Consider the following 25,388-nt stretch of genomic DNA (forward strand, 5'->3'; position numbering starts at 1 on the left):
AGCATAAAACCTCGCCACATTGTTGTGCAGGGAGTACTTTGTTGTTTCAGATGCTAGAATGCTGTCATCAAATGGTTTACGACATATGCATGGTAAGAGGTTTTCCTGTGTGTGTGTGTGTGTGTGTGTGTGTGTGTGCTGGTGTGTGTGTGTGTGTGTGTGTGTGTTGCAGGTGGGTAACCTGGGCCTGCTCTTCATGCTGCTGTTTTTCATCTACGCCGCCTTAGGAGTAGAGCTTTTTGGAGAACTTGGTGAGTGCATGATATCCAGATGTGATACTACATAGGATTATGTCACTCAAAAAAAAAGTTATATAAGATAAGGTTTTTGGTGTTTTTTTTTTTTGTTTTGTTTTTTTATTACTACAGATTTTTACAGAGAATCAATATATTAACTCCATTATATTTGGTAATTTATGAATATTTATCCAATATAACTGGATAAATTACAAAAAAGGACTTCTGTTAAGCCTTAACTCCAGCCTCCTGCAGGCTTTCAAAGGGGAATTGTCCTAAGAAGAATCTCTTCAAAGATTTTTGGTTTTGGACAGATTTTCCTTTGGCATAGGATAGATTACTCTTTGATCTCGAAGCTAATCTTAAAACCTTTGAGACAACTGTGTATTATCTTGTTGCTGGCATGGAACTAAAAATGCACCATATATGTGGTCACGTACATACACTCTTTCACTAGTTGGATTAATCTTTTCGTCATATATTATGTGGTAATGTGATGAAAGGATTATTCCAACTAATCAAAGAGCGTATTATCAACAGATCATAACTATACTGTGGGTGTGTGTCAAGTTTTGTCCTACTTGTAGGTAAATGAAATTGTGGTGTCAAATTTTTGTGTACTCATTATCAGACACCAAATCTTGTGCACATAAAAGCACGAAGACTTGTGTTAACTTTAATATGAAAATCTCTTTATTTCCTCTCTGAATTCTTTTTCATCAGCTCTCTCTCCTGCAGTCAGACAGCCAATAGGGAATCAACCCACTCTCCAGTATTCTGATACATAAGTACTGTCCCAAAATATCCACATTGAAGTTGGGAGATATCTTCCAAACTGTCACATTTCCCTTGTGCACTGCAGCTGCAGCCAGTGGCAACATCGCTTCCTATTGGAGCTTGGCAGGAGAGCGGATTAGTGGAAAAATCAAGTGTCGCTTTTCTTGAGGCCATTTCAAAGATTATCTTGGGATATAAGCTCAAAGACAAATAGTGTTTGGTCACATTGCTACGTATTTGATAACAGACTGTGTCTACACTGAGTTGGCTTGTTTGGACAATCATCCAAACAGCTTAGCGACACAAATGGCACATGCTTCTGCAGTTTTTGGGAGCAATGACATGTTAAGTGTTGAGTGCTCATATTCACAAGTCTCTTCTTCTTTTCTTATCCCTGCGCCCTTTCTGTACCATTTTCTCTCTATTATCCTCTCACCTCTTTCTTATCTGTGACCCGATAACTACCTCTCTCGCTCCATCCACTCCCATACTCTCATCCTCAGTTTGCAATGAAGACTACCCATGTGAGGGTATGAGTCGTCACGCAACTTTTGAGAACTTTGGCATGGCCTTCCTTACCTTATTTCAAGTCTCCACGGGCGACAACTGGAATGGCATCATGAAGGTACAGAGTCACATCCATCTGGATACTCATTCACTAAGATTGAATGCATTTTGAAAGTTTCAACCTGTTAGAGCTCCTATTTTTGTTTTCCAAAGCATAGTGTGCGTAGCCTTTGTCTGGTGTTTATTTTATAGTGCACAGAGCACAGATTACAGTTTGTGTTCAAAATGAAATTAAAACATGTCTGAGAGAGAAGAGATAAACTCTTCCTTTTGTTATGCATCCTATCTTTCACTCTAGTGATAGTTGCTGATGTAAAGAAAATGAGCTTGCTCAGCACCAGGAGTACAGATTTCTTTACTGTTGTGCAGGGGAATGACTGTGCCCCATTGCGCAATCACATACACAAAGCACCAATTTCTCCTGAACACACATCTACTACCACCAGCAGCTAACACCACTCCTCCGCACAGCCAGGCTGCGAGGGGAATAGAGATTATGCTGGTGCGTGTCGGGCGTGGACCATTAAACATGCGCTGGTTACAGGCAGTGTGGATGGTAGTGGGCCATGAAGCAAACCAGCGGGCCACAGATGCTACCCTCCTGAGTAAATCTCTGTCATGTTAGCCGTCAAATTACAACCCGGGCTGTGAGAGAGTTAGACCTGATTTGGTTTAGTATGAAGCAGGTGAGGCAGAGTGGTAATTAGTCATGCAGTGACGATAGGGAAGAGAGGGAACGATGAGGCGGAGGATGATAGGTAAGGGGGGGGGGGGGGGGGGGGGGGGGGGGTCAGTAAAGGTTCATAAAGGTAGGTTAATAAAAAGCTATGACCAGTTATTTTGCTTTCTTCTCTTGAAAGGGAAAATTGGATGAAATCGGGGGAGGCAGAGCAGCGCAAGAGAGAGAGGGTGTGTGAGGAAAGTGGAGATTTGGTTGACGAAAGAACAAAAATATGTAAAGAAAAAAATATGATGGAAAGGGAGTGAAGGCAGAAAATGGAGATATTGTGTGAAGGGGTGCAGTGTGTAAATGTCATGCCAAATTAGATAGAAAAGACCAGCTTCAGCGCAGAGGGCTGAAATTGTTACATGTGGTCACAGCCTGGGTGAGATATGTGTACTTCCTCCAGAAAAACACTTGTCACTTTGGTTCTGCTCTGACTGAACTCCACTGTGAACAAGTTAACCAAAGTGGAAACGCACTGGAATAATGCTCTGGAAGAGAGAGAAAAAAAAAAGCCTCCTGTTGTTTTGCATAGAGGCAAAATAATTGAGTGCATGATGATTATATAAGTTGTCAGGAATACAGAGAGCCTTTTTAACAGGAGCTAAATCTATTCTATTATAACCCCAAAGGTACTTAATCATTTTTATGTGACTACGGATGTTGGTGCAGCGGTGGTGTAGCTGAGGTCACAACATTGTAAGGTTACACTTACTGTATCTTCACAATGCTTCCTCCAAAAAGTGTGGTATCCATGATGGTTTGTGTCTTTCCCCTCTCACACTGTCCTGACCTCTGTCCTTCTAATTCTGCTTTTTTGACACCAGGACACATTGCGGGAATGCCCACCAGACCACGGCACTGATGTGGACTATGCCTGCAATCCGAGCCTTCAGTTTATCTCGCCTATGTACTTTGTCTCCTTCGTGCTCACCGCCCAGTTCGTGCTCATCAACGTGGTGGTGGCCGTGCTGATGAAGCACCTGGACGACTCCAACAAGGAGGCCGCAGAGGAGGCGGAGATGGATGCAGAAATTGAGCTGGAGCTGGCCCAGGGCACCCTCTGTTGCATGGGCGCCCCCACTTGCGGGGGTGGGGGGGTAGAGAAGGGACTAGTCGCTGCTGCTGGATCAGGGCCTGGAGGCACAGCAGGAGGGAGGGACAGAGGAGAGAGGGGAGAGGGAGTGAGGAAGATGCGACACGCAGCAGCTGCTGCACTCCAAGGACCATACAACTCCCGCAACTCCAGTCGGACCCTGTACTCACCAGCACAAGTGAGTATATGTATTTCTGTGTGTGTGTGTGTGTGTGTGTGTGTGTGTGTGTGTGCGTGTAAAGAGAGAGGGAGAAAGAGAGAGAGCACATGTATTCTTATGTTTGTTTGCTGGTAGAGTGAAAGGCCTATTTTGTATGATTGGTGTTTGAGTGTGTATGTGTGTCTGCAAGTTGGGATGTCTCAAGTCAATCTGCAGGATCAGGATCAGGCCGATCAGGGCTCTTTTTTTTTTGTGGTTGTTTATATAAACAATCACATTCATTCAGATCCATTTCAAATCTTTTTCTTTCTTTTTTTTTTTAATTTTATCGCAGATGAAACCCAGCTGTTTCTAAGCTGTAATTCTTTGTTGTGCTCCTTTTTAAAACTGTTGAACATTGCCTAAAGCTGTGAACTGTAAGCAAGTGAACAGCAGAGAGAAAAAAACCAAAACATTTCCATCCATTCTTACCTCAATTTCCAGGTGTATGATGCCTCAAAAGTTCTGCCGTTGGTTGTAGTCTGCAATTGAGTTTCTGTATTTTTTCTGCAATTGGGAGAAAGAGAAAACTTTAATGTCTTCTCTGACACCTCTCTCTCAAAGAACATTATACAAAACACTGTAGGGCACTATACACTATATAGAAGGAAAACATGCAATGCAGGATGCAGGGCAGATTGTCATTTTTTGATTCAGCTCTCAAAAACATAAATATAAATTTGGACTGGACACAATATCAGCAGATACCAGATACTAAAGGATTCAAATTGGGATTAGGAACACAAAATGTGGTGGAGATGGAGAGATAGAACAAGAGTATTCTTTCTCTGTCTCTGGTCGCCTGTCAGTTTGCTTCTCTTAGCACAATATCAGTGCATTAGCTCAAGCAGAGAAAATTATATATTTGATGCTCAAGCTGGAAGATTACAAAAGGGGTAAACAATATGGCAGTGATTTCTGTGTAGGGTTTGAGTGGTGCTGACATGGGAGAGAGTCATTGCTCTCTTTCTTTTTGTGAGAAATTGAATGACAGCCACGTTGCGTGATTACACTCGATCTCTTTGTATAATTCAATTATACTTTTGTTCTTTTCTGTTACAGATTTTTGAGAAGGATTGTAGGGCAAGGGAGGTTAAACATTTACACAAAGAGGGGGAAGAAAAAGAAAAGGCAAATAAAGGGAAAGGAAGAAAGAGACACTAAGCTGTGCCTCAATTGCAACATTGCACAAGTGTAATTATGTTAAAAAACCAATTAATATGAATGTAATAACACTGGGCTGGAATTAAAGGCATTTTCCAAAATTAAGCCAAACTACCAAAGTGATATTTGGCAGATGAAAGTGAAGGCTGGGCCATATATTTTCACTGTACCATTTGGAAATATGTTTTTGTCTTCCCTTATTGTAGTCATAGCAACCAGTGTTGTCTGCAAGGAGAAACAACACCTTCAATTGCTTACTCGGTTAGCCTTTTTTCATTTAAGCCTTATTAACCTTTCTCACACGAGACTATGTGAGTTTGTGCACAGGTTACATTTTTGAAATGATAATTGCACTGCCTACTATTTGTGTGTGAGAGTAGATGGTCTCTCAGATACTGACAGCAGATCCACACACTTCCATTATGAAATCGCTAATGATAGTCTGAGATGTCTATGCAGAAACACACATAAAGATGACTCATCGGCTGCCATGAAGAGTTTCACCTTTGTAGAGCTAAACTTGGCTTCATGGAGCCATTTTTAGCTCAGTGTTGGCTGACAAAAGAACTTAATGCAGACCAGGGAGAACACACTGGCAGCATCCTCCCCCTCTCTCTCGCTCTCTCTCTCTCCATATCTATCTATCTCAATCTCCCTCTCTCTCATGTTATGCCTCTCAAGTGATGCAATAAGGGATCTGGCAGACCGGTGCAATTTATTCAGAGCACAGGTCCTGGTGTGTGTGTGTGTGTGTGTGTGTGTGTGTGTGTGTGTGTGTGTGTGTGTGATGTGTGTGTGTGTGTGTGTGTGCGCAGTTGAACAAAGCTCATGTCAAAAAGTGCAAACCCAAACACTGTGACTTCACTGTGCTTTCAGCTCCAAACTAAATCTCCATACATTATCATGATATTACCAGTTCATTTTCCAGTAAATCAAATTAATTTTCTTTTGTTTATTAATTGAAACAGACACAAAAATATAAAAACATTAATTTTATGATCTCTAATGTAGATACTGATACTCATTGGAAATGCCTCTAATACTGCCTAAAATACTGAGTCAGGTATAGGCAAGTATGTGAGTCTATGCACTGATCCAATATGACATAATTTATTAATAAACGTTATGGTTTCACACCTGAGTGTAATGGTAGTTTTCCCAGCGAACGTAACTATTAACCAGAAATTAATTCTGCTCTTAAACAGTAGCCCACACAGGAATTTGCACTATGTAGCCACTGGCAGGTACTGTTTTAGAGCAGCGAGGAAGAAGTGATTTCCGGTAAATAGTGTAACTGATTAGGCAATATGTTACACTGGAAAGTCCCACCATTAATAAAGGCAGCATTTACAGTACGCAAGGCTTTAATTTCGATGGGGGACTAGCGTTAGGACAACTTGTGTACGAACTGTTATTTATTCCTAGATTTATTTTTTTATGACTGATAAATTAGATGATAAAATAAAGATCCTTTGGCATTCATGTATCTGTTGATGTTTTATAAAGGGTTTAACCTGAGCCGTGACATACAACAGTGAAAGCAATCATATCACATCCATACAGGGTTAGAAGAATACAGCTGTTTAAAAAACGTTTTAATGCAGTGGTATTGGATCAGTACTCTGTACCGGCCAATACACAAGTCCAGGTATTGGGATCGGTAAAAATTGTATTGGAACATCTCCACTCAAATTCCTTTTAGTCATACATAAAATGGATGGATTGGATGTTGGTAGATTGGAAATTTGATTATGTACAGAGACTGATTTCAGGATAGATCGCAGCTACAACTAGTATATTCTATAATGTGCCACATTACACAATATAGAAGTCACGTTTGACTGTTTGGTGAAAGACTAGTAATATATATTGGGACTAGAGGAGACGCTGTAGGAGGTGGACACACACACAGGGAGAGAGAGAGTAAGGGAATAAGAGAGGAGAGATAATGGCTGAGCCAGTGACAGTCAGATAGAGGTAGTAATTAATTTCAGCACTCTTCTCTCTCTCTCAACTTCCATTCCCTGTAGACGGGCCCTATTGTTGTCCACTAATACAGTTATTAATGGAGGCCAGCACAGAGGCCACCACAGTCAATCAAACATTATTTTTATATCAAGCTCTCCACCTACACGGAATGAACTATCTTGGGACTGGACTGCCTGTGAGAGTGTGAGAGAAAGAGGAGAAGTAGTGCGGGTTATATACTTGTGTTTATTCAAAGAGCTGGATAGGGTATAGTCAGTTTGTCTTTGAGCCAAAACGTGGCACTGCAGCACTGTTTCATAAACCAGCATGATGTAGGTACATTTATATTGCTGGGAGTACAGTAACCTGTTTCTTGAATTCTTAGCCCCCTCATTTTCAAAACATGAGCCATGAGTGACTTTAATATAACAGCGTGAGTCAGAAATGTGTGTTTGCATAACTGATCTAAGTATAGTGCTATAAGCGATGTTGTGGAAATGTGTTATGAAGATAGGCTTGTGTGGGGATTGAAGAGGAGTGACCTTGTTTCACAGTATCTTTTGGGATATATCTGCTGATGTAATACAGTTATTTTGGCTGTTATGAATGTGCTACAGGCACAATGCATCCAATTCATTGTGAAATACAGTGCCCTGCCAAGAAACACAGAAATCATTTTTAAAGTAGTTTCCTTCTTCTGTCAGTAGTTTTTTTTTTTTTTTTTTTTTTTTTGCCAGATTGGTTTCTGGGAAAACCAATCTGGCAGATGAGATTCAAGCAAGGAGGGATCATTTAAGTCGCAGAAAAAGCCCTGACTGATTCAGTCTAAATTGCTTTAAACCTAATAATACCCAGAGCACAAAGCAAATGCTTAAATCTTAAATTGTTTCAACAAGGTATTGAACAGTCTAATTGAGGTGATACATCAAATGTAATTGCACCACTCTCAGTGCTCTCAAGGCTTTGATAGTAAAATTATGTGTTACTTGGCTAATGAGGGTTTGGAGTCATATTATTGAGGAGCCTTTTTCCAAAAGAGAACAGTGTTTAGCCCTAAAGGCCAATGAAGTATGAGAGGGGGATCTGTTCTGGTTTATTTGTACATGATCTCTGACACGGAGAAAGTGTTTGAGATGCTGTTTTTAATTTTTGTTGAGGAATTTTATAAATTAAGGATTATGTAATGTGAAATCTACATGTGTGTGGGTGAATATGCACATGTGATTGTGTGCATTTGTGTGTGTGAGTACATAAGAAAGTGTAAAAGCATACCTGCGTGTGCACTCAGGCATTTTTATAACCCTCACAATGGTGTATGCATTTTCCTGCGTGTTCTTTGTCCTCGCATGTCCGCATGTGCACATGTTTGCGCCTGCGTGCAATACTGGTCTGCCGGCCTGCGTCCCGTGTGTATGTGTCTGTGTGTGTGTGCATATGTGTGCGTGCGTGCGTGCGTGCGTGCGTGCGTGCGTGCGTGCGTGCGTGTGTGTGTGTGTATGTGTTCCAGGAGAGCCAGTGGCTGGACAGTGTATCTCTCCTGATCAAGGATACGTTAGAGGGGGAGATGCTGATGATCGACAACCTCTCCGGTTCTGTCTTCCACCACTACTCCTCTCCTCCACCTATATGCAAAGACTGCAAGGGCCACCCACAAGAGGTACCACCCTGAACACACATTAGCATACACGTACATGCAGTACACACACACACACACACACACACACACACCTGATACACACAGTAGCCACAGATGTTAAAATTAAAAACAAAAGAAACAACCACAGACATCCTTTTTTTTTTTTTTTTTGGCTGACACAACTATCCTACCTTTCAGTACCATGGATAGATGCATTACCATGGATACCATGGATAGATGCATTTCTAAAATGAGGATTAGTGACAGGCTGTACCCACTGAGGTCCATATTTATCAAACGTGTCAGAATCACTTCAATTAACCACACAGAATATTTCAATAGCGTTAAGGATATTTACACCTCAGAGTAGAAAAGTTATTTATGAAGACACCTCCTCAATGTTGCCACTCTAGCAACTGTGTCGCTGGACTTTGTCACTTTTTGACCCCTTTAGCAAAACTAAACAAAGCAACAAATCTAATCATTTTTGGGCAAGCATGATACTTTCCCTTGAAGAGAGTCGCAGGTGAATCAGCAGTCCTCCTCACTCGCTGTTGCTGCGGCTCTCTGGGTTGACAGCTGTGTTCAGTGAGTGAGAGAGAGCAGCACGTTTGGTCGACCACACAACAGCCAGATTGAAATATAAACCGACGGCAGAATATCCATAGGGTATTTGAAAATTGTGTACTTGCTGTGGTCATTCAGGGCATCTTCACCAATGGCTATGCTCATGATTCAGAAAAACAAGGCTCACCAAGGCATTTTTATATCATGTTTAGCAGTGGGGAAGGAACAGTTTAGATTTGAAGCTTTGAAAAGCATCAGCGCAGTCACAAAAGATGAGGGATCCAAATCGTTGCTGTTGCACCTGACGTTTCATGTTGTCATATACATTTTCAGAGTTTGTTTTCTGTAAAGGAGGCACAGTTTTGTAGACGAAGCAAGAACAAAAAAAATGATGAACTAGTGTAGAAGTGTATCTGTGTAAGCGCGCACATGTTTTTCAGGCCTTGTCCGCCTGCTGGACATCCCCAACAGGTAAGTTAGGGCTGATTCATTGAGATGCTTGGTAAATATGACCCCAGGTGCTGGATGAAAACAACAGTTGGAGAAATTCACTCTGGATGCAGGCGCCCAGTAGTTGTGAATTTAGAAATATAAGGCTGATGTTTCTCATCTGCCTTCCTTAGCACATTTAATGTACTGTATGTAAACACGTGCAAAAATATACAGGTAATGGTGTACACCAACATACAGTGTATATATACACTGCTATTTTTTTACTTGTGTGTGGTGAAAACTAATTTTAGCCAGATTCAGCTTACAAAAACTTTCTAAACCAAGATATTATTAACACACACACACACACACACTCACACTCAACACACACACACTCTCAAACACACTCATTCATTCACACAGGCACACACACAGACACGACCATGATGTTTCGGATCAGATTGCATGCATGCAGATTTGGAACAGGGACACACACAAGGACATGCATTTGCACGTACTTTCATGGACACACACACGCACACACAAACATGCGCGCGCGCACACACACACACACACACACACACACACACACACACAGGGCTTCATTCATCACACAAAGCACTCTGAATGGAAAGTGCTGTTGAAGTTCATGCTTTATAGAGCGTGTCAACTACTGTATGTGCTATTATGTTACAATATAACAGGGAATTTCAGTTTTAATTAAACACACCATCAACAAAAGATAATATCAACTTTCCATATGTGCAGAAATGTGGATTAATGAGGCCCGCTGCATGCGTACACACATGCAACCCTTCCTGATATGCATGCAGGCACGCATCAACACTCGCCTTTACTTGTGCTTGTATTTTGGGGCTATTTTGTTCACAAGAGATACTGCATAAAACACGCGCTCACAAATCTACCGTCCTGTGCCAGTGTTGTCAGTCACAATGACAAAGTGCAGCGGGTCAACTCAGAAGAAGCAATAACTGGGCTTGACACCTCCTCACCTGTCAGTCTTGCTTTCTGCCTGTCTGCAGATGCTGTCAAACCATCAATCTTTCCTCCGTTTTTTACATGCTTCCTCTTCCCATCAGTCCCTCTGCTCCTCTGAATGTAACTCTATCTACCTCTGATTTACTGTATCTGATCCAGTGCTGTTCTCCTTTAATTTCCCATGCTCTCAGACTTGTGTGTGAGTTTGTTTGTGTGTGAGAAGAGCGTGTGTGGGTGTGTGCCATTTTCAAGACAGAGTCTTTGAGTTCTGAGAATTATGTACAACGTTATTATGTTTAAAGGGACAGGAAGGCCCAGCGGGACACCTGGGTGCAGTGCGTGACAGCATGCGTGTGACAGTGGAAATATTCATCAAGTAACTGCCGAATAAGGACTTGGGATCAGCCACTGCTTGAGACCGACTACAACTGAATCTGCAGGGAACAGCTCAGTGGAGCAGTGAAGGCCTATGCTATCCATTCAGTTGCTAGCAAACAGGCAATCCTCAAGCATGCATGAACACTATTTTTGGAAGGGCGCCATCTTGAAAGGCAGTGTCAGAGTTTCGGAAGCTATTTTGAAAGTATAGTTCTGCAAGATACCTGAGGAGGAACAGGCTAAACCATAGCAGAGCACACTCAGCTCGATATAATGTTAAAGAAAGTGGTTCAGACTACTGTAAAATATATTAACTTGTAGTACAAATCAGTAACTACTAACCAGATATAATGCAATACTATATCACCAGGCAGTAATAAATATACCTTGCCTGAATTTAAGGCAAAAAGTACAACATAGGGGAGGTATGAGTCACAGACCAGTAGTGATGCTGATCCATGGACATCAGCTGATCCTGTGGTCAAAGATAGTGTTTGTCAGTCAAAGATTATTCCATACTCGTATTTGATACTGCATGGACTCATGCATGGTAATACATATATTTCAGCAACTAAATAGTTCTATGAAGGTCTGAGCAGAATAATAAGTAGAGGATTGATACAGATGTTGAGCTCTGTAGATGTCGTGTATTGTGCTGACATAGTTGTTTTTCAAGCCAAAGCTACTGCTTTGATGCACACAAACATTAAGATATTTATCATTTTTAAGCACAACATTTCTGACTCTGATGGCAGAGTATTAGTGGTAGTATTAAAAAAGCTTGCAAGCAGGAGGAGCAGGAGGTGTGCCTGTTTGTGCATGTGAGTTTTGTTGGAAATTATCATCTGACTGCTGGTACTCTTGCTTCATATGTTTAGCATAAATGATATTGCATATGCTAACTGTGTCCTGACTAGCATGAGTCATGCAATGGGGCCATGAGATACGAGTCATGCTTATTTTCTTGCTCAGTCACACAGTCTTCTCCTCTCATGGCCTCCCAGCGACACTGAATAAGCGATGCCTCGCCTCACCGCTCAGGCTGCAGTGGACACTTTCAGTTGGTTCTTGCCTGAGTCACCCGTTTTGTTAGTGAAACCCTTAATATCTCTGCAGTTACCTTGAAAGCAACTGTGTAGCAACTCTTCCTGTAACCACTGTGCGTTTTTCATTGTCCTTGGAGGCACAGCCAGGAATACAGGAAGAAGAAGGCTGCAGTTTCCTTTACATAAATGTACCAACCCATGATTTTGGATGTTATTTACAGCCCTACTCTAAGACAGAGCAAGTCAGCAAATATGGTGCTGTCACATACAGAAGTAGCATGAGTGAGGGCTGATACATGGAGATAAAACAGAAAAACTGTAAAGTGTTCCTTTAAAATTGAAGCGTTGCATTGCTCTGCTTCTGCCTTGCTTCCTCTCTCTCTCTCTCTCTCTCTCTCTCTCTCTCTCTCTCTCTCTGTCCCCTGGGGGCTTTGGCAGTGGTAATTTACCGCTGCACATCAGCCATGAATCTCTTTGTCTTTCTCATCTACAGGCATGTGTTAATGTATCGCTACCAGGCCTCACTCCATTGAATTTCACTTGGCCCTTTTTAAGTAGCCTTTTTAATTCACCCCCCCTTCTCTCTCTCTCTGGCTATTTATTGCTGTGTCTCTTTACAGACACACTACTTTAGCACATCATAGCAGCCCCAGAACCCTGAAATTCCACTCCAGCTCACTGATTGCACTATGTTTTGAAACTGTGCTAAAAAGAAAAGAAAAAAAAAAGTGCTGCACGGCAGAGGGGTAGAGAACAGCATCAGCTGAGAAGCTTGAGCTTACAGGAGGCTCATGCAGCGACAATTTAAAACCAATTCAATAACCATATGGGCTGAGTTACCTGCAGCCTTGATGAAAAAAAAAACTAAGCTCAAGCAAATGTGAGAGGGAGCTACTAACAGTCGTAGTAAATATTTCACTTCCCAATTATTCTGTGTTCGGTAATGTTGTATGGGTGTGAGACTATGAGAGACACTATGAGACAGCACTACCAAACACACAGCAACAACGTTTCAGTGTACAGTTGTATATGAAAACATACAGTTAGCTGTAGGGGCAGAATTATGAGGTTCTGGTGCCACTACATCGCCGCTCCTGATGGAAACAAAAAGCATCTCTCCACTCTGCCTTACATACACATATAGATACCGCAGGTGCACACACACATACACAAGAAAACATTCACACATACACCCACTGTATACGCACTGCTTGGATATCTGCCTCTCTCGCCTCTCATTCAGCCTCTCTCCTCACATATTTTCTTGGCACTAGGAAACGTTTGTTCAGATGATGATGACAAAGCAATGTTATTACTTCTTGAAATCTCTCACCCTGCTCTCTTTACAGACAGGTGCCACGGCATTATGGCCGCTTTGAATTGTCAACATCTGGTGAAGCATATCGAAGCTTGGTGGAGGTTTTACTTATCTTGTCTGTGTAGCTAATGTTGGCCTCAAAACAGACTGATCCTTTATACATGTTATCTGTTTTATATATGTATACAAATATATGCAATACAGAAGTCATGGTTGTTATGAGTCCTAGAAAATGTCACAAATCCATTAAACTGAGCAATGATGAGACCACGCTCCATTAATTCAACTACTTTCCGGGCAAGTTTTAAACTGTTGCTGTTCCCATTCGCTATTCCTTGCAGCAGATCAAGATGGCAGAGATTGAGCAGGCGTCGCTGAAGTCGGAGCAACTGTCAGATAAGTCCTCGTCCCCTGCCCTGCCAGATGACCTCAGCCTGGACGAACATACGGCCTACCAGCTGCTGGCGCGGGAGGGCAAGGTGGGTATGAGCAGAGTGAAGTGGAAAGGGGGGAAAACTCCTCAGGAGGACTGTGAGGCTAAAATGAAAGACGATGTGCCGAACTAAAAATTTTGTTGTCATAGTATTTGCAATTTGCAAGGTAGACCTGGCAGGCAATTATTTAAGAAATACCAAGGTTTTGCATGACAGTATGCCTGCTCTGGTTTCTGGTTTACTAGTAAAGAAAGTTGGATGCGAGCTTTGATCAGGAGTAATAATGTGCAGGTTACACAGGTGTTTGTTCGACTTGGAAATCGGTCTTCAGTCTGGTTTCCAGGGTGATTTCACGGAAATTGTGTGTAGTTGTGTACGTGCGTGTGACAGAAAAACAGGGAACCTGCTTCAATGCCAGTATCAGGATAATTTATTTGGGCTTAGTTGTATACCTGCTGTCGTCTTTACACAGAATTGCAAGCCAGAGCAGATCCTGCTTCATGCCAATGTAACTTTTTTTTGTGTGTAAAAACAGCTTGAGAGAAAGTACAGTACCAATTGCACCACAAATTCACCGTGGTTAACCTCTAGTATGCCCACCACTTTGCACTTGACATGCACCGCACACCAGCACTTGCTACTCCTACTCCCCAAAGGGGGGAAGCACAAACAATGACAGAGGTCTCACTCATGGTTTTTTCTACTCACAAAACAAATGACCATTATAAAATCTTTTTCATGCCTATGCTTTAGGCTCTCTTGTGGATTATTGATATAAACCTTAGTTTCTAAACGCCCCTTTATCTTTTCCTCTCTGTGTATCAGTGGTAACTATCTTGTCTTTGAAGAATCGACAGTCTCTATCCACCGTAGACCTTCTCATGAATAAATCTTTCCACCAGGCTCTCCCTAGTTGCTATCCCAGGTGGCTCTCATGGCTCCCTCTCTTGCACCCACTCTCCCCCTTTCGACTTTTATCTTTCATGTTTCCCCTTTCTCACTGTTATCCCTCTGGTAATTGCACACCTTCTCTGCACCTCCCTCTAGCCCCTCTATCTCCATTCCTTATCATCCGTCCTTCCTAGATATCCTCCTCTGTAATGGGGTAATGCTCCTTGGTTCTGGGTAGCCAGATAAGCCTGCAGTCACCAAGCATGGCTGTGAACCACTGCTCATTAGGCGATGGGAAAAAGAAAGAAAGAGGGAAAGACTGAAGGTGAGAGGGGAACTAGGGTAAGGGATTTTATTTGTCAAGAATTGTTTGGTTAAAAAATGTGTGTGTGTGTGTGCGTGCGTGCGTGAGGGAGTGAGGGTGGCATTAAGCATGTGTGCCAACGCTGTTTGAGGTTTTGTATGGGTGTGGGTGGCTGGCTGGCTGGCTGGCTGTTTGAAAGGGGGCTGTTCAGGGGCTAGGACTGAATAACTCAGAGGCACAATACGCTAATGAAAGCGCAAAAGTATACCCGCACATACACACACGTGTGTACGGACACACACTCAATGATTCTGCAGTCCCGACGCGATGATAATTAAAACGTACGAGGTAAGCGCTTACAAAGCTGAACCCCTGCCTTAATCCGCCGCCTGCCTGCCGCTTCCAGCTGTTGCAGCCATCACACACACACACACACAAAAATTTATAACCAAACATTTATTGTTACAATATATAACATTAACATGACAATAACAGGCTCTTTTAGCTCATAATCAGCTCTCACCCCTCCACTAGCACTAGAATGGAAAACCCGAGGGATGATGTGAATTAGAGGCCATGTTTGATATCTGCAGGATGCCCGAGGGTCTGCTTTTTTCTCTGCTCATTTTCTATCAGGCTTGGTCTGAACCAGGAATTGTCACTTTACAATATATAACGCAAATTGTCCCTTTGCAGAAGAAATGAGTTTCAGGCTAAGTTTAGGATATGTTAATGATTATAAACAAGCCCTAGCAATTTTCAACACACAATTTGTCTTGTTGTTTTTTATATTTAACCAACCCCTACATGTCCAATTACCTCCACCAAGGAGGTTATGTTTTCACCCGTGTTTGTGTTTGTTTGTTGGTTTTCCAGCAGGATTATGCAAAAAGTACTGAACCAATTTGCACCGAACTTGGTGGAGAGATCGAGCATGGGCCAGGAAAGAACACATTAAATTTTGGGGCAGATGTGGATCATTTCCTATGCAATCTTTTCTTTTTTTCTGTGAAGTCTGGTGTATGTTGTTTGTTGTTTGTTGTTTGACATTGGCCTTGGCGGAGGTCTGTAGTCTCTGAGTGCCCCTCTAGTGTATTTGCTTTTTTTTTTTTTTTTTAAACATTCATCTATCCTGTATATTTATCAGAAAATACTTCCTCTTCAATGTCAGATCGTCTGTTCTCTTCCAGGGAAGGTGCAGCAGTGATTCCCGTAGCTCTGAGGAGGCTGGAGGTGTCGGAGGCCACCAGACTCATACAGTAGTGCAGAGCCAGCCCTGCAGGGCCCTCTGCACCGGTGTTGAGATGGAAACCACACTACAGGAGATGGAGATGCAAACACACCAGACAAATATGTGCTCAACGCACTGCAGCCCTGGTGAGTATATCCAGAAAAGTTCTATTCACTATATTACCAGGCTCATTTCCAAAGAAACACATAAATGATTTAAAGTTGTATTTGCACTAGCACGCAAGTTCAATTCTGATTTGATTTGTTGCTGTGCTGTTTGTCACACTGTAAGAGTAGAACATACACAGTATAATCTAAAATGACTCTAAAATCACAAAATACAGTGGTGTTGTTAAGTAAGAGCAGCAACTTTCAAACAAGAATAGAAGAAAAAATATTAATCTTAATTAATAATATTCATCTGGATGTGTATAGGTCTATAGGTGTATAGGAAATATAGATGGAGCTATTGTATATACATTGTTGAGAGGGGAAAAACATCGTTCTCAAATGAGGAGTTCTCACTCGAAAAGTGGAAACAACTCATGAATTGACATCAGAATAGAAATGGAAAGTGTCTGTTCCCTCCTCAAGGTGGTGTGTCCAGCAGCAGCAATAAGGAAAGAAACAAAGAAGAAGGAGAAGGAGGAGCCAGTGGCATTTCTCCTCTCTTCCATCTTCCTGCAGAGTTCTTCCACCCTGCAGCAGCAGTCATCCCGGCGCCTCCCCGCAGCAGGAGCCTGAGGTTGACAAGGGGCCTCAGGCTGACCTCCCCAGCCTCCTGGGCTTCGCTCCGCTCCCCAGGAGCCCATAGCAAGATGCTGTGTACACAGGTAGAGGGGAGGGGAGGAGAACAGGAAAAGCACATTAAAATAGGTTGTGAGGTTTTATTGAGTTGTTTAAATAATTAATTAGATTGATGTTAAAGCTTAAGAAGAAATAGCAGATTTATTTATTTTAAGAAATGGCCTGAAGATGATAATATATGAAAGAATTATGAAATCTGTTTTGTAAGCAGCTTTGAAGATGCAGTTTAAATGCCAGTGTGGTCTGTACATCATGTTACATGTTTGTTCTAATGAGAAAAAGAGTTGGATTCATGTGCGTCTCTTCTTTTTCTGCACTCCTCTTTCTCCCTTCTCTCTTCAGTTCCCCTCCCACAGTGACTCGTCCCTCGCTACAGGCAGCTCTGAAGGCAGCCTCCAGACCACCCTGGAAGAAGGACTGAGCTTCAGCATCTCTCCTCCACAGAACTTGGAGCTGCCATTGCCGACAGCTCCTTTACCAGTTGTGTGCCCCCTCCCGATGCCTGAAGACAGGACTATCCTTTCCTCCCCGGTGCAGACCCTGAGACCGAGGCCGAGCCCCTCATCGGCTCTAACCCTCCAGGCCACCAGGGGCCACCAGCGGAGCCAGAGCAGCGGGCGAGGTAGCACCAGCCCAGGCTACACCCGCGACGACTCGATTGACCCTTCAGATGAGGACCTGGGTATAGGCATTGGATCGTCTATTGGCGGTTGTGGCTCCAGCCAAGCGGGCAACAGTGAACACTTGTCAGAGACACTGAGCAGCTTGTCGTTGACATCACTGCTGTCACCCAGCTCCCTGGTGTACCCGGGAGGAGCAGTGAAGAAGTGCAACAGCACAGGCAGCCTGGACCAAGGGGGGATGTTGCTGTCGTCCCGGGGCAAGGAGGGCCGCAGGGAGATTCTGGGCCTGGAGCTTATGGACCCCCAGGGCTTCTTGGCCAACCCCTGGACAGGGGTCTTAGTTGACACGAGAAGAGGAGACGGAAGAGGAGAAATAGGAGATGGAGAGCAAGGATTCAAAGGGAAGAGCTCAAGCCAAACAACAGTAGGGCCTTGTCGGAAAAACAGATGAAACCTACTGTTTGCTCTTCCTTTGTCTCTCCATTCCTTGGATCTAAACCCATTGCTGTCCCTCTCACTCTCTCTGCTCCCATCAGTGAGAGAGAGGCTCAATGACACATGATGTCCTGTTTTCCAAAACCAAACCCTCATCTTGCCCCCTCAACCCCTTTCTATACATTTGTGACAAGCCCATGTCCTATTTTGTGCTACCTAGGGGAGTCGTCTTGGTTATGGTCTGCTGGTGAGGAAGTGGCCCGCAGAGTTAAGGCCCAAGAGCTGAAGATAGGTCCTTTTACCCTCTTAGGGGCTGTACCTGTAGTGGAGGCTGTGAAAGGCTCTGCTCACATTGGAAGACCAAGAGGCCCATTCATATCAGGGAGTCAATAGGAGCAGAGACAAAAGAGCTTAAACTCAAAGACGCAAGAAAGAGTCTTGTTGTTGCTCTACTGTAGTTTCCTTTTTCTCCGTGTCACTCGGGTTGACTGAGGTTGAAAATGCAAAAATAGAAGTACCCAAACTGAATAGCTATCCATGCCAACAGAGACTGTTTTGATTCGTTTATGTCTCAGAGGCAGTGCAGCAAGTAAGTGGGCGGAGGCTCAGAGATGGCGGAATAAATCAAGGCGGAAGTAAGGCTGGGAAAGGAGAAGGCAGGTCATTTGTTTGGCTGGGAAAGCAGAAAGCGGATCTAATGTCCATCTGTTCTGGCAGACGGAAACAACAGGTCCTACTCACTCTGGCACAGGACCTTCTGCTGAGATCAGAGTAAAATGTGAGGTGGAGGAGAGTTCAAGAGTGTGTGCTCATAGTGTGTGTTTGTGTGTGAGAGCACTGCCTCAGGTATCCAAGGCATGAATTAAATCATTCTCATCACTTCACCATACCTCTGTATTTTTGAAACAGGAGATAGGTATCGACTGATCAAAACGTCGTGCCTCTGTCAACTTACTCTTGAGTGGCAGCGGAAGATGAAAAGAAATTTGAGAGATTTGCGGAGGTATAGCCATGCATGGAGTGATTCGTGAAATTGGTTATTTTTCTTTCCATCTCCGGCATCTCTCGCTCACTCAAACATGAAGGAATGAGTATGAATAGGAGCAAGGTCGGATGGAGCTTTACAAAACCCCCACGAGAAGAAACACTAACGTTTGCTTGGGGCAGCCTTGTGTGCACCAAAACATGGTTCACAGCCGCTTAATAAAGTGAGACTTGAAGCACACTCCTTTTGACGCCACCTCCTCTCACCTCGCGTAAGGATTTAAGGGGAATGGACGAAACCACAACAGTTGCGAGGGACCTTGACTGCATGATGGAACTGCATTTAACCAAGATTTTTATCTATATACAGAAGTGTATCAAGATGTCAATGTTGGGTGATAACCATGTGATTTCTATTCCACTATTTTTGTAGAAAAGAGAATAGGCACGTGCAAGTGTTGCCGTTACCTTGTCCCTGTTTAATTTAACCCATCCGGTCTCTTTGACTTGTTGTCTAGGACTTTTTGTCTGCCAGTGGCTTCCAGTTTTATAACATTTTTTAAGGTGTGGACAGTGTATAAAACAATGAAGCAAAAAATTTCAAACAAACTTTTTGCGCTGAAGTGATTGTTCCCTCCAGCACATTTCTCTTTGGGAACACTGGTTCCTTGTGGATTTTTTTTTCTTTTACTTTTCTCAGATGTTGGAGTCCCAGAGGACAACCAGAGATGGGAACAGCCATATTCACGCACATGAGGATCGCTCTTAGCTCACAGACATTCCTGGCTGCACACAGGGAGCTTTGTTTGCTTTTTAGCCTCCTATGCTAAAAAACCATGACTAGCGTAAACCATCTCTTATCAAAGCTTTAATTTGGGAGTTACACCACAACATATCGATTATGGACACATTAGTGTTCCTTGAGCATGGTTCTGGGATTGCAATACAAGTATGTTTTTTTTTTGTTTGTTTTTTTTTCCTTGAAATGACACCCTGATGCACTCATCTTCTCTTCCCCATCTCTTCACACAGACAGTATGTTGTAGCAACCCTTCCACACACCATAGTTTGATATCAAAAGCTGACACTGTAACAATGAACAAAACTTTGCATCTTTTAATGCAAACTTATTTTGGCTTCTGCCACTTGATTTATTACTCCATCCAAAAAAGAAGAAAGTTCATCTTTAAGCCTGATTTCTAGAGGTAGACTGTTGTACCCCTAGTGTTTTGATCATTACCTTCCTTTTTTTTTTAATTTCTCAAAAATAGGTGATGTGAGAAAATCTGAGGGTTTCACCTTTTCTATCATGCAAAATCACTTTGATGACTATGTTTTATCACATGGTGTTGGGTATTAATGAGCGAGTGTGTGCGTGCGTGTGTGTGTGTGTTTGTTTATGACTTCAGGTGAAGTGTTTGCCTTTTCCTGAAGTGTCCTGTTTTGTCAGTGAGGATACAGTGAGGTTAAAGGTTGAAGAGGGAAAACACGAAGCAACCAAGGGCTGTTTTAGCTTCAAAGATATCTCCTCCTATCTTTCTGAGACAAATCCTTGTGTCAGTGAATATGGCATCAAAGGTTAAAGCCTGACTACACAGCAATAAATGTTCTATGTGTATGACCTGAGTAAATGATGTCAATGTGATTTTTATCTCCTCAGAATACAACAGTATTCGTTACCGTCTGTTTTTGCTTCTATTTGTCTGAACGTCAAACGAATCAGATAGCACCTCTGCCCTCTCTGAGACCAATCAGTAGAGAGATGGGCTGCAATTGGACGACGTGAACAAATGAGATTATTGAACTCAGGTCGGGGGGTAAAAACCACTAGTAAAATTTTAAAGATAGCTGTAAAGGTGTGCTCAGACTGAACGCGAAGCAAATTTTCACCTTGCTTTACTCGCACAAATTTGACCGCGGGAGTGTTTTTACGCTCCGTGTTTATACGTTACAAATGCACCAGATGTTAGCTGAAACTAGCTAACAATGTCCCAACTGTGTGTGTGTGAGCAGAGCGTGCCTTTGTACAGTACGTGTGTGCTACAGCTCTGACTCAGACTGACAAAGCTGACCAGAAGCTCAAGCTGTTTCCATCATTTGCCTTTCAGGCATTTTTTTTCTCTCCTTGTCTCTGTATGTTTTTTAAAAATGGAAGTTCAACAGTTCGGGATAAGCACACTTTTTTCCTTTCTTTTTTTTTTTCCCAAGTTTCAGCATTTTCTACGTGTGCAGACGCGTTTTTGCTTCGGTTCACGCTGCCTTGAGCAAACCTATGTCCACTTCGAATTTGTATGCAAGTCACACCGCCTCTGAAATTTGCTTTGTGTTCAGTCTGAACACACCTTAAGAGTGTACAATTCACATTTGTACATATCTTTGTATTTTGATCTGCATGTGTGCATTGCTGCCAGTGACCATGATTATATCATTAGTATGCATTTCATAAAATTGTACAAAGTTAAAGGGAATGACCCAGTGTTTTTTGACTGTTGCCATGAAACCACAAAAAATTGTGTCTGAGCGACAAAAAAAAAAAATTCTTCCAATACATCCTTCACACAAGTAAAATGATCAAATATCACATTTTTGAAAAAAAAAAAAAAAAAAAAGCTGCACTTTGGTCTTCATCTTTATACCAGTTATGTACATTTAAATGAACAAGTATCCGATGTGACAGCAGGCGGAAAAAAGTTGAGTCAGGAGAGTTTAAAGCCAGAGACAGGACAGGGACACAAAGGCATAAAGTGTACAGAGTTGACGTGGACAGCTGGACAGAGTAAAGCCAACAGTGTGAGAGACTGCGGTAGCGAGATGCTGCAGGAGCAGGAGACTTCTCCAGACAGCTTGTCATCAGGCAGCCTCGCCCAGCAGAGCCGCCAGTGCGAGAGAGCACATTAGGCATGCACGCTGAACTCCGAGGTGTTGTTTACCTCACACCCCCAACCAGCGAGCCAGCCAGCCCTCCACCTCATCTAACCTCTCAAAACCAGCTCTCCCTGCAGGCCCCTTGTCCTTCAAATGTCACCACAGGAGGGTGGAGGTGTGTGTGTGTGGTTAGCGGTAACTGTGAGTGCACTTGTGTGAGTGTTGACGCGAGCACAAACAAGTATGTGTGAGCGGATATGTCATTGCTTCAGTTATCTGCAAGGTCTTTTAAAGAAGTGTCCTGTCATCTGAAATTTTTGGCCGTTAACTCCGCTTTGTCTTTCATCACATGAAGTACAAGTGCCCTCCTGCAACATAGACTCCAAAGGCCAATGTCCATTAAGCCTCTGGGGGCTCGTTTGATGATTTGATTGATTACCTCCCATGGCAACACACAAAGTGCCCTGAGACGTCAAGACCCCTTGGGTACAACATCATTTTTTCACCTCACCTGGAAACCTACTGGTTGTGTCTCAGCTGTAACTTTTATAATGCGTCGGTAGAGCATGGCTGAATGGAATTGAAGTGGGTGAAGTCAGGCTTTTAAAGAAGAAATAATTCCTCATGTTTGTCTGTTTTGTCTGATGTCAGGTCAAAGGGTAGTTGGAAAATCAGGAGAAATATAAAACTGTCAAAATTTTGTCAAACATAAAGTCTGATAAACAAGATCTAAACAGATGTGTCTCATTACTGTGTTTGTCTCTGGGCCCGAAAGAGAGGAAGTGAAAACTTCTTACAACATCCAGCTTGTTTTCGTACTGTAGATGTGTTGCTTTTTTGCCTTTTCCCGGGGGAACTGCGAAGCTTTTTAGTCAGGAAGTGAGTAAATTAGGAGCTGTTTTTAGGGCTCAGTCACCTAATGAGTCGCTTAATCCAGCAGAGTTTCTTTGATGTGTGGAGAGGTGGCCTGAGAGCCACTTAAAGTAGGGAACATGGGCCATGAAACACTGATTTCAAGCTGCTATCGTTTGGATATAACACTCCGAGAAGACAAACGGAAGGGTCAGTGAGCATCGTAGGAAATTCTCCCATGTGTTGCTGAGAGATTTTGCTTCACTTTAAAGGGCTGGCAAATGAAAACACGAGTTGAATTCTGTGTTCTAATGCAGTTTTATCGGGGTTATTATTGTAAGAATGAGGGTGTTAACTCCTCTTCCCTCACTCTATCGCTTTCTCGTTTATTTAATCATGAGTCTGCAAAACGTTTACCGCACACCTGAGTCTCTGCCGACACACACACACACACACACGCGCGCGCACTGTACATCAAGGCCGTGTATGGAAACCAGCTCCTGTCAGCCGTCAAGGCTAACTGCCCAGGGAGTTGTCCAGGCCCATCGATTGTATCACGGGCTCCAGGGAGAGAGCCAGATAAAGGCAGGCTGTGAAGGTGGCACAACAAAAGGATGAATGAGGTGCCACTGAAATGAACCGACTATATAAGATTAGGGAAAATGGCTGTCAATCTCCAGATGATATTTAAAATGAAATCTTAACTAGTTCTAAGGATTTATTTTTTCTTATTTGAGTGTTTCTTTGTTGTCCCCCCCCCNCTCCTGTCAGCCGTCAAGGCTAACTGCCCAGGGAGTTGTCCAGGCCCATCGATTGTATCACGGGCTCCAGGGAGAGAGCCAGATAAAGGCAGGCTGTGAAGGTGGCACAACAAAAGGATGAATGAGGTGCCACTGAAATGAACCGACTATATAAGATTAGGGAAAATGGCTGTCAATCTCCAGATGATATTTAAAATGAAATCCCCCCCCCCCACTCACACATATAGAACCCTGGTTTCTTTCCCTTCCCACTTTCTTTGACTTAAAAGGATGAATTTAGCCGGTAGAACAAACACATTTCTCCCTGTCGGAACTGATTCAAATTGGTGACTTATGAACTTTTAACATCATTTGCATATCAGTGTTTTTGGGCACATGTGTGTACCCCCCCACCCCACCCCCTGGTTTCTCTCTGTTTCTTCTGCTTTGCCTCTGCAGCATAAAGCCATTAGCAGAGAAAGAGAAGCTGTGACAGCTGAAATCATGAGATTGGGAGCAGTGCTGACACTGCTAGTTTCAGCGTCGCTGCGCTTTCATCACGATGGATGATTGACTGGTTTTCTCAACACCTGGCCTGCTGTTTTGTAAGATTATAGTGAAAAATAATACAGTAACAATGTCGAGTGACTGGTTTATGCTTTGAAAGGTTTATTCAAAGCGAGCTCCAGCAGTTCACGGTGGGCTGCGTTTGCTTCAACAGAGAGATTTTAAAATCCCAGTTCAAGCTGTCACATCTCTGCTTTGTTTGATTTTCTTCAATTTTGCTTAACGTGCAAACAGTTTTGAAGGTTGGCAAAACTCACTTGGTACTTCAGAGTCAGAATCCTCTTATTACGTTTCCTGCTGAATAGTGAGTGAAAGAAAATATCAGGAAGGTAAACAAATGTTGCTGACCTCTATTTCACCTGAAAACAAAAAGAGAAGGAAAGAAGAATAAGCTTAAGGCATTTTGATAATAATAGCATCACTTGGCAATATGAAAACAATGTGTCAAAGTGATAAGGGTTACTCATAGTGATGAAGCTGCAGAGAATTATCACCTGTGTTTTATAGCTGGTTTCAGCTCATTATTTAGTTGTCCAGTCTGCAGCTTTACTGTCTTGGTTCACTCATTTTCAGCCGCAGCAGTCAGCAGCTTTTTTTCCAGCAAAAGAAAGGTCTAAAAACCCATCGTACACCACAAGCTCAGCACCCAACAGCAGACAGACACAGGTTAGCAGCTGGTGAACAAACTGTAGCATTTAGCACCTCGATAGTCATATATTTCCCTCAGGAGTTGAGACAAAGAAAACAGAGCTGAAAGAGAGGGAAAATTGGACTTAAATTTGTCGGGTGAACAGGAACACAATTTCAAATTAATGATAATGTTTCTCTGTAACTGCCGGATCTTGCGAATAAGCAAGTGTTTGCTAGCAGGTTTGCCGTACCAACATCCAAGGTGACGATAGATCCATGTTGTGTTCACAGCTTCCACTGCCCCCAAAAGGCAAAAAAAAATCAGTTAAAATGCTGGATGAAATTCCTCTGACAGGACATCGGACCGTGGCGTTATTCTTTTCTTTTGCATGTTTGGTAAGGAGCAATGTTTTGCTGTGGTTCATTCATGAGTTAGAAAGTAGCCTACCAGCATGACTCAGCTCCTCTTAATGATTGTACCCAAGATGACAGGTCAGATTGAATTACCTAGCCACAGCATGCAAACAGGAACACAATACCTCCAAAAAGTCACTACAATTGCTTACAAAGAAAAATTGTAAGCATTTGGAGTAAAAAAAAAACAAATCATGCCCTCTAAAGAAAAGTTACATAAGGTTAGCGGATACTGTCTTATGCAGCTTTGCTGAATTTGTGATAAAGGTTTCTCTTCTGTCAAATGATGGTGTAGAAAACAAAGATAATGTTTTGTCTTCCATATCAGGGAGCATCCAGAGCAACAAAGGCAGCAGTTTTTTTTGTTTTTTTTTATTCATGCAATATATTTATATATTTATATTTATTTGATATTTAGTTGCACCTTTAATTATGGCAACCTTGTAAAATCTCTGTGCACTTCAAAGCAATTGTGCATGAAAGTTATTTCAAAGTAAGGTATTGG

The 25,388-nt window shown here is 42.6% G+C and overlaps 1 protein-coding gene across 1 annotated transcript in view; it reads left to right on the forward strand.

Annotated features, from left to right (window-relative positions):
• Nucleotides 1-17,847, forward strand: part of LOC111226995 (voltage-dependent T-type calcium channel subunit alpha-1I-like) — a 100,444-nt gene extending 82,597 nt beyond the window's left edge. Inside the window, exons 29-36 of the mRNA XM_022752332.1 lie at nucleotides 173-251; nucleotides 1,517-1,638; nucleotides 3,132-3,578; nucleotides 8,239-8,388; nucleotides 13,452-13,586; nucleotides 15,927-16,113; nucleotides 16,654-16,799; nucleotides 17,116-17,847. Coding sequence (XP_022608053.1) covers nucleotides 173-251; nucleotides 1,517-1,638; nucleotides 3,132-3,578; nucleotides 8,239-8,388; nucleotides 13,452-13,586; nucleotides 15,927-16,113; nucleotides 16,654-16,799; nucleotides 17,116-17,847 — 1,998 coding nt within the window. The remainder of the gene's footprint in view (nucleotides 1-172; nucleotides 252-1,516; nucleotides 1,639-3,131; nucleotides 3,579-8,238; nucleotides 8,389-13,451; nucleotides 13,587-15,926; nucleotides 16,114-16,653; nucleotides 16,800-17,115) is intronic.
• The last annotated feature ends 7,541 nt before the right edge of the window (nucleotides 17,848-25,388 follow it).

The sequence above is a fragment of the Seriola dumerili genome, unplaced genomic scaffold (assembly GCF_002260705.1).
Source record: "Seriola dumerili isolate Sdu_G_001 unplaced genomic scaffold, Sdu_1.0 BDQW01000169.1, whole genome shotgun sequence".
Lineage (NCBI taxonomy): Eukaryota > Metazoa > Chordata > Actinopteri > Carangiformes > Carangidae > Seriola > Seriola dumerili.